General features: G+C 29.9%; 9 protein-coding genes across 9 annotated transcripts; 4 read left to right on the top strand and 5 right to left on the bottom strand.

Annotated features, from left to right (window-relative positions):
* Nucleotides 1-28: 28 nt before the first annotated feature.
* Nucleotides 29-1,087, bottom strand: VNE69_07079 (transmembrane domain-containing protein; the record flags this gene model as incomplete). The annotated part of the gene is made up of 1 exon (XM_065474083.1): nt 29-1,087. The coding sequence occupies one exon, from the start codon at nt 1,085-1,087 to the stop codon at nt 29-31; it is 1,059 nt and encodes a 352-aa protein (XP_065330155.1).
* Nucleotides 1,088-3,167: 2,080 nt separating this feature from the next.
* VNE69_07078 (transcription factor tau-like protein) lies at nt 3,168-5,870 on the top strand (the record flags this gene model as incomplete). The annotated part of the gene is made up of 1 exon (XM_065474082.1): nt 3,168-5,870. One exon carries the CDS (start codon nt 3,168-3,170, stop codon nt 5,868-5,870), a length of 2,703 nt encoding a protein of 900 aa, XP_065330154.1.
* Nucleotides 5,871-6,092: 222 nt separating this feature from the next.
* On the bottom strand, nt 6,093-7,322 carry VNE69_07077 (kinesin-like protein; the record flags this gene model as incomplete). Its single annotated transcript, XM_065474081.1, has 1 exon — nt 6,093-7,322. One exon carries the CDS (start codon nt 7,320-7,322, stop codon nt 6,093-6,095), a length of 1,230 nt encoding a protein of 409 aa, XP_065330153.1.
* Nucleotides 7,323-11,613: 4,291 nt separating this feature from the next.
* On the bottom strand, nt 11,614-12,432 carry VNE69_07076 (ribosomal protein eS4; the record flags this gene model as incomplete). Its single annotated transcript, XM_065474080.1, has 2 exons — nt 11,614-12,402; nt 12,430-12,432. The coding sequence occupies 2 exons, from the start codon at nt 12,430-12,432 to the stop codon at nt 11,614-11,616; spliced, it is 792 nt and encodes a 263-aa protein (XP_065330152.1).
* A 257-nt stretch (nt 12,433-12,689) lies between these two features.
* On the top strand, nt 12,690-13,469 carry VNE69_07075 (CCR4-NOT transcription complex subunit 7 (CNOT7); the record flags this gene model as incomplete). The annotated part of the gene is made up of 1 exon (XM_065474079.1): nt 12,690-13,469. One exon carries the CDS (start codon nt 12,690-12,692, stop codon nt 13,467-13,469), a length of 780 nt encoding a protein of 259 aa, XP_065330151.1.
* A 169-nt stretch (nt 13,470-13,638) lies between these two features.
* Nucleotides 13,639-14,148, bottom strand: VNE69_07074 (ubiquitin-conjugating enzyme E2; the record flags this gene model as incomplete). The annotated part of the gene is made up of 1 exon (XM_065474078.1): nt 13,639-14,148. The coding sequence occupies one exon, from the start codon at nt 14,146-14,148 to the stop codon at nt 13,639-13,641; it is 510 nt and encodes a 169-aa protein (XP_065330150.1).
* A 271-nt stretch (nt 14,149-14,419) lies between these two features.
* Nucleotides 14,420-14,950, bottom strand: VNE69_07073 (eukaryotic translation initiation factor 4E (IF4E); the record flags this gene model as incomplete). Its single annotated transcript, XM_065474077.1, has 1 exon — nt 14,420-14,950. One exon carries the CDS (start codon nt 14,948-14,950, stop codon nt 14,420-14,422), a length of 531 nt encoding a protein of 176 aa, XP_065330149.1.
* Nucleotides 14,951-15,285: 335 nt separating this feature from the next.
* On the top strand, nt 15,286-15,729 carry VNE69_07072 (proteasome inhibitor PI31L; the record flags this gene model as incomplete). Its single annotated transcript, XM_065474076.1, has 1 exon — nt 15,286-15,729. One exon carries the CDS (start codon nt 15,286-15,288, stop codon nt 15,727-15,729), a length of 444 nt encoding a protein of 147 aa, XP_065330148.1.
* A 229-nt stretch (nt 15,730-15,958) lies between these two features.
* VNE69_07071 (uncharacterized protein) lies at nt 15,959-16,723 on the top strand (the record flags this gene model as incomplete). Its single annotated transcript, XM_065474075.1, has 1 exon — nt 15,959-16,723. The coding sequence occupies one exon, from the start codon at nt 15,959-15,961 to the stop codon at nt 16,721-16,723; it is 765 nt and encodes a 254-aa protein (XP_065330147.1).
* Between the last annotated feature and the right edge of the window lie 33 nt (nt 16,724-16,756).

The raw sequence follows: 16,756 nt of genomic DNA, 5'->3' as shown, positions 1-16,756 counted from the left end.
ATAATTTTTTTAAGTCTATCTTTTAATTTTATACTTCTTCCACACTCTGAACTGCCAGTGTATCAAATGTACTTCTTCTACAAAACAAAATATAAAATATTGAACCAATAAAAGATAAGAAGAATAACATGGCTATAGGCAAGGCTATAAGTACAATAATAGGGCCACTACTAATTAATAAACATATTCCCAACAGAGTTATCAACATACTCACATGTGCTGTCAGTACTCTTTTCCAATTTACAATTTCCTCGTTCTCTTCTTCAGATCCCGACTCAAGTAAAGCGAAGAAGTCGTTTTGTCCTCTGTCAATTTCAAACAGAAAATCGTCATTTTCATCAAGCGCATTTCTTCTGAAATAATCTCTGACTTCATTTTGCATTAGAAAATCATCATCAGTGCCTACAAATTTAGCATAATAAACAATATTCTTGTCTCTACTAATATCTTTTGACATCACAGAATCCTGATGATTTTCTAAAAGATCTTTGGTCGTCAAATCTCCTTCCAAATCTAAAGACAAACTACTATTTAAAATACTCTCGTCTGTCTCTTTAGAAATACTGTCTGTTTGTATTACGTCAGTATCTTTAGGCCTGAAGATTGCGGAGAAAGATCTCAATTTCTTCTGTTTTCTTTCGTCGCTAGTATCTTTGAAATAATATTCTACTAGACATTTGTCAATTTCTTCTAGTGTTAATTTGTAATAATACACTTGGCCGAGTATAAAACTATTATTAAGCGGATTTCTAACTTTCATTCTGTGCAGAAGTCGCCTTTCTGATTCAAATTTAAAAAGAACGCGGTTTAGTTCTGAAGCAGCATAATAAAAATTAAACAATGTTGAAGAATCATTCGGGTCTGGGGTAGTTACCCTGGCTAAGATGAAATCGACATTCTTTTTTCTACAATCGACTATTAGACAGCGGAATTCTTCTAATGTGAATGTTTCTATTGTGTTCGCACTAAATTCTTCTATTTCTGGTTCTTCGCCTGGAGTCGAATTATTAGGTGCTCCTATTAATTTTATGGTTGTATTGATAGTTTTGGCTCTTTCGTAAAGATTCAAATTTTCTGCACTTTGCATGTTTGTTTATGTAAAGAAATGTTTATAATGAATCAAGAAAAACAAATAAAAGATTAAAAACAAAGTGACACCTTGGAATAATAAACATTTAATAAGTTATTTTCAAATATTTTTGTATTTAGAAATGTCAAAAGAATATTAAATATTTATATTGATTTTTTTATATTAATTTTTTTAAATGAATTCTAGAGATCTTTGAAGAAATTTCAGTTTTTATGAATTTCATATTTAGCTAAAATTTTTTATATTAATTTATGTAATTTTGTACGAGTTTTACTTTTTAACAGGTAAAAACAATACTAGACCATGAAACCTTTTGACTTTGTATTGATCTCATCAAAAAGTAGTGAAAAATAATATATGTTTCATAAATTAATTAATATATGTAAATTACACCCATATTATTTTTATAAGCGTGTTTAAGTTATTTTTAATTATATTGTAATCTCAATAAATCTTCTAACCACAGGATCTAATTATTGATCTCATCATTCGGATAATATTCCAGTGCGTAAAGCTGGCCCATGGATAGTACACATTTATATAATCAAATATAGCATAAGTCTTTTTAGAATAGAAAAGGTATATTGAACGAAATAGCTTAAATTATAAGGAATCCCTCAATGGGACTTTGTATAGAAGCGAAATAAGCAAGTCAAAGTTTATGTTATGTTTTTATATAAAAATATTAAATAAATTTTTTTTCATACATTTTACACGATCAAAAAAATTTCTTGTCTTGCGTTACTTGTGTTTTTTACTTTACAACCGTAAGTTGAAAAATTTTGTCGTGTCCTTATACTATTTCTTTCTTAAAATTTTAATTATTTAAGACAATTGTTGTATCGACCCATCATTTAATTACAGTTAAGCATTATTGATCTACCCTTTTACATTAAAGTATCGTCTGTGCATGTTGACTCTATAAATACAGTTGTATGTAAAAACATAGTATAAATTTTCATATTGTTTTAAGTTTTTGATGCTTTTGTTAGATATTTTTATGACAAGAATTATATCAAAATGGAAGTTTTTTTATAAATTAAGTCATTAAATAAGCAAAACATTGTAATTAGTTTTAAAACAAAAAACATATTTTGAAGTCTCTGATTCGAGATCATTTCAGCAATTTATATTTTTTGACAGGTAATATGTTCGAAATCATATGTTTGGATCAGAAAAACCTTAAATGGTAGTCTTCGTCTAATTTACACGGTGATATTTATTTTACTAAATTCGTCTTTAGTATATTGCCATGAAAGAAAGGTTTGCTATTAATATTAGACTTTATTTATTAGTGAAAAATTTTCAAATAATTAATATCGCATTTATTAGATTTACGATAACATGCTTAGTAGTCGAGGGTCTAAAATATTTATCAGAGATAATTTCATAAGTTTGATTGTTGAGTGCACCTCGAACACGCCTCTATATACCACAATATCTCCAACCCTTATTTTTGTTAGATTCATTATTCAGAATTTTCTAATAATCAGCCCAAGTGAAGCAGCTTCCTGTAAAATTGTGCTTAAATGACCTTTCTGTTTTTATTCTGGTCTCTTAAATAGCTCGTTTGATATTTAAGCGTACTAGGCAAAGACAATTAAATTCCATTAGTAATTTTCTAACGTTGGAGTATGAACTAAGTTTATGCCCTATAGATCTGTTTTTAAACAAGACTTAAATCGCCCTATTAATGGAAATACACAATTTATAGATTTAATGTAATGTTTTATTAGTATATAGTAAATAAAAACCTAAGTGAAGTAATCATTAGTGCTCAAGGGTCTAATAATAGCAAGTAAATGTTATTGTTTTTGTAAACATGTAAATAGATTCCAAGATAAAGTACTGCTCCCCCAAATTATGCTCTTAGTGCATCTATTTGCGTGTTGCACTTCTTTTTAATATGATTTTTTACATTTGACTTTAAGTTAAGATCGTAAATTGTGCTCAAAATTATAGTTCTTTTATTTACTTTTTATGTACAATGTGTTTCTTATAGTTTTGTACCAATGAATTAAAAAATTGGTCATTTTTAAGACTCCGTTGATATAAATAAGAATCAATTAGCCCTTTTATGGCAGAAGATGAATTAAAGAGAGGAGATAATAAAAAATTGTTAAATTTGTCTGACTCCATGAGCGAAGATGAAATAAACGAAGAAGATAAATTTGAACTAAGTGAAAATTTTTTAAATATGTTTGAACCAAATAAAGATTTTTTCGAAATTTTTGAAACAAACAAAGAAGAAATTTCAAATAGTCATGAAATAAATATGGAAGATCATAAAAATGACAAGGAATTTTCAAACTTAATTGAAAATACTAATAAACTTGTTAAGTACGACGAACAAGGTCAAAACATGTCTTCATCAGATAATGACATAACTATTAAAAATAAAGAAGATGTTCCAAATGCAGTCAGCGTGTTCAAATCTAAAAAAGACAAAAATTTAGAAATAAAGCGCTTATTTTCTCTTACAAACACTTCATTCGTCAGAAATGATTTTCCTACTTGCATTTCACTTCTTAAAACAATTCTTTCTTTGGATCCTAAGAATCCTAATGCATATTTCATGTTGGGACTAATTTTCGAAGAATTGAAAGATGATTTAAAATCTTACAATTTTTTTCTTATTTCTTCTCAACTCATGAGATCAAATTATCAATTATGGCATAAACTTTACGAATTAAGCACTAAATATAATTTGTTATTAGATAAACTTTATTTTATTCAGAAATTACAGAGAAATAAGAATACTAGAGAACTAGTCGTCGAGAAATTGCAGATTTATAAGATATTAAAGTATAAATATAAAGTTTTAGAGACTAAAATAGAGTTATTTTATTTTGATGGTGTAGATTTCAATATTTTTAATGTTATAAGAAATGAGACCAGACACAAAAGAAGAACAGGCCAGTGTGCGCTTTTGCTTATAAAATATTTTAAAGAAAATCCTAATAAATGCGGCCTAGGTTTCTTGTGTGAAATTATTAGGCTTCAATATGAGACAGGATATTTTTACGGGACTAGAAATTTGATAGAGAAATATTTGATTAATACGAGTGAAATGACACAAGATATAAGAATAATTTACATTATTTGTGTACTTATAAATAGAGACACTACTAAAAATGAAGAGATACAAGATAAAAGTGATGATATCGAAGATCTTGATAATTTTGAAGATGCTCAATTTAGAGAGTCACTTTTTGAAGCTCAAGGAAGTGTTTTTAAAAATATTATTAGTAAAGATAAATCATACAGTAAAACATTGAATATTAATACAATATTGTCAAATGATTGCTCATTTACAGATTTAGAGTCTTTAATAAATGACGAATATTTCTGGAATAATTTCAAAGAGTCAAAATACATTAAAGGCCTCCTTAAAGTACTTGAAAATTTGTCCATGTTTGACTTATACCTCGAAATATTAAACAAATTAGAACACAAAGTCACAGACATGAGAGAATTTGTCTATAAAAGCAAAGCCGATTTTTATTACAAAAAAGGCGACTTAAATAATTCGCTTTTTTATTACCAGAAGATTTTAGAAATAAATCCTGATCTAAATTCAGTGAAGACAAATTTATACGAAATTTATAAAAAATTAGGCAATGTCGATTTGGCGAATAAATTCTGCACAGTGGCGTCTTTAATAAATTTCGTGGATGATATTGAAAATAAAAATAAATTTGAATGTTCAAAAGAAAAGTGTAATGAAAACAGAGATTTGTACACGAAAAGCCGCGTATTATTTAAAGAAAATAGAAATGAAGAGTATTTTGTCTCAGTACGACCTTTAGTAGATGAATTTTTAGAGAACAGGTTAATTTTTCCAAAATATAAAAAGCACAAGCTTTTTACAAAAGATTCCAATTTAATTGAGAATTTGTCTGCTATTAGCTCTAATAATGACACACATGTTAGATATTTAAGTTTATCTGGTCTAAATATTGACGAATGGTCTGCTGTCCTCTTAGAATTTACAATCTCAAATATTAAAAAAGGAAATCTTAAAGAGGCTTCGCATCTTCTTAAGAAATCTCTAGAATGCGAGATTTTCAAAAAGAGACAAGACATTTATCTTCAATTTATTTTCATGACCATAAAACACTGTATTTTTTATAATGACTTACATTTCTTGACAAGTTGTATAAAAAAAGCTATCAAAGTTACCAGAGATTATTCGTGGTCAAATTTATATTTCTACCTTTTAAATTTCTTCCCAGATTACATTTTAAAAAGAAGCTACGGGAACATTCAAATGAACATAAGAAGAACTTACAAAAGAAATGGACAATGTTTAAAAAATAAAGAAAATGCTGCTATTTCAACTTATAAAAACTTAGATTTGAATATTTTACTGAGTAGTTTTTTTGTAAAGAATATTGCCAAGAGATCTTATAAAATTTTAAAAGATATCGTTTTAAATGATAATTTTAGAGATAAAATGACGTATTATTTGATATTAATAATAACTTATAAATGTAGAAATAATGAGACGAAAAATGAAATGTTAAAAGAAGGAATAAATGGATTAAAGAAGTTATTAGAGGAATCAAATAAGGAAGAATATTGTAATGTATGTTATAATTTAGGAGTGACTTATCATACACTTGGATATGTGGGAATAGCAGAGAAATATTATAAAGAAGCTATGAAGAGTCAGAATAAGGAATTGAGAAGAATGGGGAGACTGAGCCTGATGATTGTGTACAGGAAAAACAACAGTCATTTACTGAAGAAACTCTATGACGAGGATGAGACGACTTAAAAAAACAACACAATTTAAAAGACAACACAATTTAAAAAGACAACACAATTTAAAAGACGATCTGAAGGGGTACTATATTTAACGCATAAAAGGCTGTATAAAAAAAAGATAAAAAAATTTAATGCATAAAAAAGACGCAGCGTAAAAAAAGAATGAAATAAAAATTTTAGCCGCATAAAAATAAAATTAAAAAACATAATAAAAAAAATAAAAAATAAATTTTCAAGGGTTTTCTTTATTTCTTGTTTCTAATAAATCTTTGTATATTTTTTCACAATCTAAAATGACTTTCTTCTTCACTTCATATTCAAATAAATCCAAATCTTTTCTAACTCTCTCCAATTCCTTAAAATCTTCTATGACATTCTTCATATGCCCTTTTAATTGTAAAATATTAAAATTAAACTCATCAATTTCTTCTTTCTCTATCTTTCTATTCCCTGTCTCATAAAGTGCTATTTTAGTCCTCAATTTTTGATTTTCTTGATCTAAAGCTTTCATCTGATTTTGTAAATCTGGTATATTCTCTGTAAAATTACTATTTATAAATGTCACATTATTAATCATCTTCAATCTACAAAGAAAATTCAGTGTATTTTGTGTATCAAGTTTATTTTCTAAACAGACATTTCCAATTACTCGCAATTTGGAATTTCCCCCTAAAGAATCTTTAAGTAAAAATGTCAACTTTGAGTCTCTGTATCCTATGTGTTTATTATTGTCTTCACTGAGCTTATAAATAATCTTGCCTAAACAAAACAAAGATTTATTAATATTCGCCGTCTCTTTAATTTTCAAATTTTCTATTTCTAAATTTTTAAGTCTTTCTGAACCTGCTAAATCAATAAATGAAAGTTTTGATTCTTTCAAAATATTATTAGACATATTTTTTATATAAATAGTAAAAACAGAATGACTTCTACTACTCTCAATATTCATATTCGTACTCTTAGTCTTTCTCAATTTAATACCATTTTCATAATATTGTAAAGAAGACTCGTAATCTACTGGCCGAACTAAAGTCAAATTATCAACTGTCACGCTATTAACAGGATCATCTCTAATATTAAGCACTTTAGTATCATCTAATAAATCAATCATGTTTTCATTATAAATTTCTATAAAAGATAAATTAATCTCTAAATTTAAATTATGTAAGAAACATAAACATCTTTGAACAAGGCCGGGATTATTCTCTTTACCTTGGATTGTAAATGTCTTACCACTGCCAGTTTGACCATAGGCGAATATTGTACAATTGTATCCTTGCATTGTGGATACTAAAATGTCTTCAGAGACGACATCAAACAACTCTTTTTGGGAACTGTCAATAAAGACTTTATCGAACTTTAGAGGCTTGTCGTTGTGGATAATTATGTTGCCTTTGATAAGGAAGTCGGGGTTGTCAGTGTCTGGTTTGATACGGACATACGTCTTGATGTTGTCGCCCATGATTAAGGAGTTTGTTTGTTAACAAACAAAATCAAAAATAAAAATATTTAAAGAAAAAAAATAGCATGAAAAAAGCAAACTTCAAGTAGTAGAAAAAATTTGCCATCAGAACAGAGCTAGTTTAAGAAAAAGGCTTTTTATTTGAAGAAGAACTATATTTATTTGGCAATTTTCTGCAATTGAATATCTTGGATGGTTTAAATCATATTTAGTAGTTTAATTGTTGTTATTGTGGATATAACCCAACCCGAGACAATATTATTCAGGCATTATTTTAGTTTACTATATGTAGGGTTTAGAACCCTTAATAAATAAATGGTTAACATGGCGAACACAAGGATGAACAGGGAAACAAGAGAGTCCCGTAGTCAAGAGGCTAGAACATTAGAGAAAGAGGCAATTAGGATAGATAAGAGACTAAAGTTAATATTGAAAGTTGAGAAAGTTGAGTGGAAAGATGTTATGGATTTGGCATCTGCGAACTTGCAGGATTATATTTTTGAAAATTTTTGTGACGGAAGGAGCAGTTGGGAGGAAATTTATAAAGGCTTACAAAAAGGAGCAGAATTTGAGAGAGAGTCAGAAGAAAGACAAGAAATGATTAAAGAGATTATGGATAAAGTGTTGAAAGAGTTTAGGGAAGAAAGAAAAGAAAATCTTAGGATGTATAGGAAAAGAAGAGAAATCAGAGAAACTACAAAATGTTTTATATGTAAGAAAGAAGGGCATTACGCTAGAGAATGTCATGAAAGTGTGGCTGGTAGGGAAAAATATAAAATTAAAAAGGAACAAGTTTTACAGAAAGAACCAATTATCAACAATGAAGGGAAAAGATGTAAAACAGTAAATAAGTTAGAAAATTTAATTGAAAAGTATCCGGAAGTTTTTAAAGAATCAGAAGAAAAGATAAAATATCTCACAGGAGAGAAGTGTCCAATAAATACTAAGCAAGGTGAAAAGGTTGTGAAAAGAGGGCAGAATGTGCCATACTACCTTAGGGTGAAATTTGAGGAGTACTTGAATAAGTTGGAAAATAGAGGGGTTATAAGACGTTCCAAAAGTGAGTGGAGGAGTCCAATAAGAGCACTTGAAAAACCAAATGGGGACGTAAGATTGGTAAGCAATTTGATGGCGTTAAACGATTTGGTTGACAAGGACCCGTACTCACTACCGTTAATTAAGGATATTATGAGAGCCACACAGGGGTCAAAAGTATTTACGGTTATCGACTTAAAAGAAGGGTTTTATCATATTGAGATTGAGGAGCACCATAAGCACAAAACAGCATTTGAAGTGAATGGTCGAGTATACGAATGGAATAGTATGGTTATGGGGTTTAAGAATTCGCCTCATATAATGCAGAGAGTAATGAACAGAGTTTTAGATGAATTCAGAGGTAAAGGCGTGGAAGTATATATGGATGATATAGTTATTCATGGTAAAGACGTAAGAGTGCATGACGAGTTACTAGAGAGGGTAATTAAAAAGTTTAAAGAGTGTGGGTTGAGAATAAACCAAACAAAGATACAATACAAAAAAGATGAGGTGATGTTGCTGGGAGTAACAATTAATGGGGAGGTCATGGGACCGAATGAGATTAAAAAGCAGGAGACATTGGAATATAGAAAACCTGAGAATGTTAGAGAGTTAAGAAGATTTTTAGGACTAACTGGTTGGTTTAGAGACTTTATTCCCAACTATGCGTATAGAACAGTAAGGCTTACTGAGGCTTTAAAGAAAGATGTTAAGTGGAATTGGACGGAGGATATGGAAAGAGCTTTTGAGGATATGAAGCAAGGCTTGAGAGATATGAAAAAGTTGAAGATTCCGGACGGAAAAAAGCTATTTAGAGTAAGAATTGATGCGTGTAATACGGGGATCGGAGCAATTCTATTACAAGAAAATAAAGAGGGTGAGTGGATTCCGATACAATGGGCATCGAAAATGTTGACTCCTACCGAGCGAAGATATACGATAAGTGAGAAGGAGATGTTGGCGGTGTTTTTTGGAATAAAGAAGTTTGAAAGTGATTTGAGAGGAAGGAAATTTCATTTGATGACGGATCATAAAGCATTAGCAGAGATCAGAAATAAGCCATACTTCAATAATAACAGAATAAACAGATGGGTAGAACAGATACAAGAGTTTGACTTTACAATAGAGTATGTGAAAGGGGAGTTGATGACAGATGCAGATGCGTTAAGTAGGCAGTATGATCAGGTAGAAGTTTCGGATGAACAAAAAGAAAAGGACAACAAGAGAAAAGAAGTGATCGAAAAACAAATTTTGGGAAAAAAGCAGAAACATATTAAAGAAAAGGACGGTAAACAGTATTGGGAATTTTCCACAGGTGAGGTGAAAGAGATATTGAGCCTAGATAGTAGAGAACATGAAATAACAAGAGTACATGAGGAGTTAAACCATAGAGGTGTCAAAGGCACTTATTATAACATTAAACAAAGATGGTATTGGCCTGGTATGAAAGATCATATTAATAAGGTAATTAAGAATTGTGAAATATGTGGGATTAACAATAGGAAAAACACAGGAGGATGTGATTTCGTAGTAACTAGAAAGAAATTGGAGAAAGTGGCGTTGGATTTAATGGACATAGGTGGAGAGAATAGGTATGTGTTACTGGGTATTGATTACTTTACTAGAAGGTTGTGGGGTTCGAATTTGAGATGTAAAGAGAGTAGTGAAGTTATAGAGGTATTACAAAAGTGGATAAGGGAAGATGGATTTCCAGAGGAATATGTGACATACAACGGAAAAGAGTTTGTAAGTAATAGATTTAAAGAATGGTGTAGTATTAATGATATTAAACATAGGAAAGTGGGCTTAGAAGCTCATAGGAGTAATGGTAGAATCGAGAGATGCATCAGAACTATAAGAGAGACATTGATAAAGCAAAATGATGGGAATATTTCTGAAAAGATAGAAAGAGCAATCAAAGGATATAATAATACACTACATACAGCAATAAAATGTACGCCGATGGAAGCGTGGAGAGATCAAACTGCTGAAGTTATAATTGAAAATGATGAAAATGGAAAATATGCTGGTCGGTTCAAGAGAAGACACAGAGAGACATTTACAGTAGGCCAAGAGGTAAGAATCGCTAGGAGAGAAAATTTAGGTACACGTGCGAAAACAGACAAGGGAAGATTCACGGGTCGCGGAAGGATCGTAGCTATAAGTGAAAATGATTCATATATTGTGAGACTACTGGATGGTAAAATTGTTAAAAAGAGGCATTATGATTTGAAAGAGATAAGGAAGAGTTGTTTAGAAGATGGAGAGACTACCCGTCTGGAGGGGGGATGTAGGGTTTAGAACCCTTAATAAATAAATGGTTAACACTATATATCATTTAGTATCAATATTTTAGACATTAGCTTAGAGATAAAACTATAATCAACGAAGCTTTCCTTCTAAATTGATACTAGATACAAAATGATGTTAAATTTACTGACTATACCAAGCGTATATCCCAAAAGAGCCTTGAGAGGTTCTGACTAGACTAACGGGGAAAATAAAGGGCCAAGTCTGAAAGAAAGTGCCCTTGAACATGCTTATTATTTCTTAGTATTGTTTATGCAACAGTAATAGGGCTTAAAGAATTTTTTTTTCTTTGCAAGTAAGAAGTAGGATACCCCTTACATAGATACTAGAAGATATGGATGTAATTCCATTCAAACTGGTGATGTGAAATTCTTACATATTAAAACTCCCTACATATAACTTACCGCCAACAAGCTCCGCCGTATACATTATACTTTGGTTTCAAGAGAACATTTTCTATTTATACCTCAAATCCCGCCCAGTGTGGCCTCATAGCGTATATACTTAACAGGTATGGTTATCTATAAGCCCGAGAAGAGACATCATTGTCTAGCTCAAAGATCCCTACAATCAAAAGTATTCAACACCCGTCTCTGTACATCGCCACATCACCAGCCCGGCATCTTAAGAGACTGCGTCGACGTCTAATTTCGGCCACCATTTACATAATCACGTAGGATAGGCACACGAGACCATCTTTTGCTCTCCGTCTAGTCTCTTAGTTAACTCATGGATCTAACTAGGCTATACCTAGCAGATACTGTTAGTATCATTAGGTTAGGTTATACCTAGCAGATACTGTTAGTATCATTGAGTCACCACAAGTGCGGAATATTTTGACCAAAATAATAACCATTAAACACATCAAAATATAAACTTTTTTACATACTATTAGTAAATAGACTTAAAATATACGAAAAATTCGATTTTTTAAATTGTTAATAATTTAATTGACTTCCACTTCATTCTCCACGATCTCTCCAAATTTAAGATTACTTTCTTCAAGTGCTGTAAGTCTAATTCCTTTCTCTTCTGGTAAACTAATAAGTAAACTCTCTTCATTATCTCCAATAACAATCATTGAATCAATTGATGTCTCAAATTCCTTATTCGACAAATCTTCACAGATTACTGTCGTATTCTGTATTTTCTTTATAATTCCCACTCTTCCCGTGTCTTCACCTCTCATTACAAAGACGACATCACCTTCTTTAAACGATACATAATCCACTACTAATCTAGTTTCTAAATCGATTTTAACAGTATCATTAATATTAATAGCAGGATCACAATATTTAAAGCATGCTCCGTCATTAGTAAAAATGTATGGTACATTTTCGTACATGACTTTTTTATTAGTAACTTTCGCCAATTTAAAATTTGCTTCTTCTTTATCAATTTTTATAAATGTGAAGTTTTTATCCACACCATAAAAAACTCTGTAATGTTCGTCAGTTTTAATTATGCTTAAGACGTCGCCGAATCCCACAGGATATTTTCTTTTCTCGATTATTTTACCATTAATTTTAATATTTTTGGATTTTAAAATTATTTGGATTTCTTTTCTGTTGTTAGCGTATTCTAAGAATTTTTCTAAGACGTAAGCTAGTGGAATACATAAATCTTTTTTGTGTGGACCACTGTGTGGCCTGATGGCGTAAGTGCCAATAGATTTGTCGAGTTTCCAGGAAGTTGGTGCTACTTTTCTGTTTAGATGTTTACGGGGTCCTCCAGTCTAAAATTATTGAAATTTTCCACTTACCATTTTATGGGTAAAAAAAGTGAAAAATTTAAAAAAAAATCTTTAAAAAACTGTAAAAATTTATTAAATCTTATATTTAGTAATAATATTAAACCCAATTATGTAAAGCACTTATATTAAATCTTAATAAATTTGATAGACATGTTGCAAAACATGCCCATTTTAAATAATATATAAATTTTGTAACATGTACTTTAAATATTCTAATTTATGACTAGTTTTGGCTAGACAAACTCTTATTCCATTTTGTTCCCCCCATTATGGCAGATTCGCAAATTTTAAATGTTTGGAAAAATAATTTACACCAAGAAATGAAGACTATCAGATCTCTAATCCACAAATACAACCACATAAGCATGGACACTGAGTTCCCAGGGGTAGTAGCCAAACCAATAGGCAATTTCAAGAGTCAATCTTCATTCGCTTACCAACAATTAAGATGTAACGTAGATATTCTCAAAATCATCCAACTGGGAATTTCTCTCTCAGATTCCAAAGGCAACAGACCTCTGCCTGTGAACACTTGGCAATTTAATTTTAATTTTTCTCTTGATTCCGACATGTACGCCCAAGAGTCAATAGATTTGTTAATACAAGCCAAGATAGATTTCAAAGAACACGAGAAAAATGGCATAGAAATAGAAGAATTTGGGGAGTTACTTATAACTTCAGGGATGGTTATGAGTGAAGAAGTAATATGGATTTCTTTTCATTCTGCTTATGATTTTGGGTATTTGATTAAAGTTTTGACTTGTAATCTTTTACCAGAAAAAGAAGATGATTTTTATGAGTTGCTTCGTGCTTTGTTCCCAGAATTTTATGATATAAAATTCTGTGTAAAGAATTCTAAATATGTGAAGAAAGGATTACAAGAGATATCATCAGATATGGGATTAAAGAGATATGGAATACAACATCAAGCTGGGAGTGATGCATTGTTGACATCTTTAACCTTTTTCAAGGCTCGGGAAGTGTTACAAGAAGAGATACATAGTGATAATTTAGGGAAGTTATTTGGGATAGAAATAAAACAAGAATAAACATTTGTAAATGCACTTGTAAATGCTATTAAATTTATGCACTTGTAAATATTATACTAAATTTATGCAAATATAAATGCATAAATATTATATATATATTCATGAATATTTATTATTTATTTTATGTTTAGTTTTAAATTGTATATTTTTATTTATATTGAGTGTCTTTTTATAAGTCTAAATTATCTGATGAACTTAGACTCGTCTCTTCATCTTTTTCTTCTATTTCTTTCTCTATTGGTATCCCATACTTCTTCTTATACTCTTCTACTTTATTTACATATTTCTCATAATTATTAAGATAAAGCGACCCCGCCTCACAATTCAGTGGATCACTGGGATTTGGATAAGTAAGAAGTTGTGGTATAAAAATCTCCACTATATTAAAGAGGTCATACATGGGTGACCAGACTTGATTCAGTACATCTAAACATATTGACCCACTAGTCTCGTCTACATTTGGGTGGAATATCTTTGTTACAAATCCTATACTTGGGCTTTTATAAGGATAATCTTCAGGAATAAGAAAGTGGACTTTATAAAAGGCCCCTGAAAAAGGAGAGTCTTCTGGGCCCTTAATAGTAATATCAAATTCAGTATTAGTATTATTCTTTAGATCTACTTTATATTTAGAGTTATAAAGTTTCTGTAATTCTATTGTTATTCTTTTCTTAGACATTTGTTTATTTAAGGCTATTAATAAAATAAACAATTTAAAAAGATAGATAAATTTAATATTTAAGATATAATATTATTATATTTGATTTATAATAAATTAATAATAAATTTTATATTTGATTTTATTATAAATTAATATATAAATATACTAAGCACATATAATAAATATACCAAGTACATATAATTAATATACCAAGTACATATAATAAATATACCAAGTACATATAATAAATAAATCAAATATAAATACATCTACTTTATAAATTTATAATTTAATAATTCACTTTCTTTCTATTCCATATCTTCTTCCCTTTGTTCCCATCTATACTCTTCTTATGTAATAAGAAATATATTGTCAAATCATATCTAAACAGTACTTCACTCCACTTACTCTCTACATCAGTCTGGTAATGTTCATCCTCAATCCACAAGGAGATCTTATGACTCTCATGCTTGCTCATAATAACAACCCCACATATCCCCTGGGCAGTATTAGAAATACAGAAAGCAACAGTCAAGATATAAATCTCCTCTGGACTATATCCAGAGGCAGAAGGAATGTCAATTACTAATCTCCCACCATTCATATTCCTGGGATCTTCCCACATGGGCTTGATACCATACTTGAATATCTTGAGAGACAGTAACTTGTCAATCTTCCTGGTAAGTAATTCCTTCTCTAGATATTTAAACTCTTCTACTTGGCTGAACTCGCCGACACTTCTCAAGTCCTCGGCCCATGTCTTCACGTCTGAATCTTCACTGAGATTTTGCCAGATGACCCATTTGGACTGAAGCTTCATAGGGGCAAAATAAAAGACAAGTTACAAGTAGTAATAAATAAAAAGAAGATTCTTTTTGTATCAAGTAAAGCTTAAAACTCAGTACTATAAAATATCAGTGTTATACATTTAAAGTGGTCATTGACTACTCCCTCATAAAGAGAGATTTATGTTACAGAATCCTATAGGATAGGCTTATTATGATCACTAATATCTTCTTTTTACAAGTAAAGTTCATTGACTTTTGAGGTGCGTTTCTAAACTAGACATCTAACATGGGACTAAAAGTCCCATGTATTAATTAATATTTATACTAAATTCAATTGATCTCTATCTTTTTTAAATTATCCCTTCTAATGGACTTCCAGGATTATATTCAGTCTCTAAAGAAAGACTTCAAACTTGTAAAAATAAATGATCATACTTATATTTTACACAAGAACAAGAAGACTCTCGAACTCACTCCTGATAAAATGTATAATATCCAAGAGATAAATGATATCTTAAATGTATCATATCCTGATATATCTTATGATAGGAATCTGGAAGATCTAGGCAGTAAAAACAAGGGAATTCTCAATGGATTCGGGAATGTAGGGGAAGATGATCTTCATCCTCAAATAGGACGAAGAAAAGGGAAGAAAAAAGGCGCGATCTTCAGTCCAGAGGAATTTAAAGAAGAAGAAGATTCTGATGGGATTGATAAGACTGATATCTTCCCATTAAAGAAGAAAAGGGATCCTGATAGTGATCACTTTAAAAAGACAGGGGGAGATGATGACAACCCTTTCTTATATTAAATCTCTATGTGTTATGAAAATATTTCCTTGTATGAAGTATTTATAAACTCTTATATTATATTTTATAGTTCAGATATTATACTTTGTATTATATAATTTATCGTATAAATCATATTTCCCACTGTATATTGCTTTATAATCTAGATCATGTTTTATACTTCAAATCATATATTATTTTAAGATCATTTTTCTGTTTATATTTTTTTGGAAAATATTCCCCCTTATAAAAATGAAAGATCTTCACAGAATTTTAGACTACAAATCTGAGAAACCACTAGTATGGAATTCTAATATCAAAATATTAGACATCACAAGTCACAATATAAAAACATTAGAACCATTTACAGCAGAAGAAAAATATCTAATATTTAAAAGAAAAATTATAGCTCCACTTATAAGACCACAAAAATATTATCAAAAGAAAAATATAAAACAATTTGAAGACGACAGATGGCTTATAAAATCTAAAGATGACGTCATACTAGGCCCATACACTAAATCAGAAATGCAAGAAAAAATCAATAATAACGAATTAGTAGGAACAAAAATCAAGAGAGATTATGACAGAGATTTCATTAATTATGAAATAATTAATGAGATACCAGATTTCTTAAACTCGCAAAAACTCAATGATATTTTTGATACTAAAGATCTGGAAAGTAGTAAGATCGAAGATGCACAACCATTCAATGATAACAAACATGTAGAGAATAACAAATTTGTAGTTGGTGATAGAAATGGATTTTTTAAATGTACAGAATATCTGAAATATAAAAAGATTCCTTGTAAAATCGAAGTACTAATAAAGAAGTTGTATGGGAAAGATAGAGAAGCGAGTGTAAATCTTATAGGGATTTTGACTAATCTGAAGATGGAAGATTGTGAAAGATTAGTAGAGTTGATTATCTTGGAATCTGGGAATAGTGTAATTGTAGATAGTAATGGATTTATAAAAGCACATAACAAATATACAAAGAAAAAGTCATATGAATAAATATGAGTCAGAATTTTATATATAAATAAACAA

This window comes from Vairimorpha necatrix, chromosome 7, assembly GCF_036630325.1.
Source record: "Vairimorpha necatrix chromosome 7, complete sequence".
Classification (NCBI taxonomy): Eukaryota; Fungi; Microsporidia; family Nosematidae; genus Vairimorpha; species Vairimorpha necatrix.
Note: the sequence above shows the minus strand (reverse complement) of the source record. Positions and strands in the feature narration are given on the sequence as shown.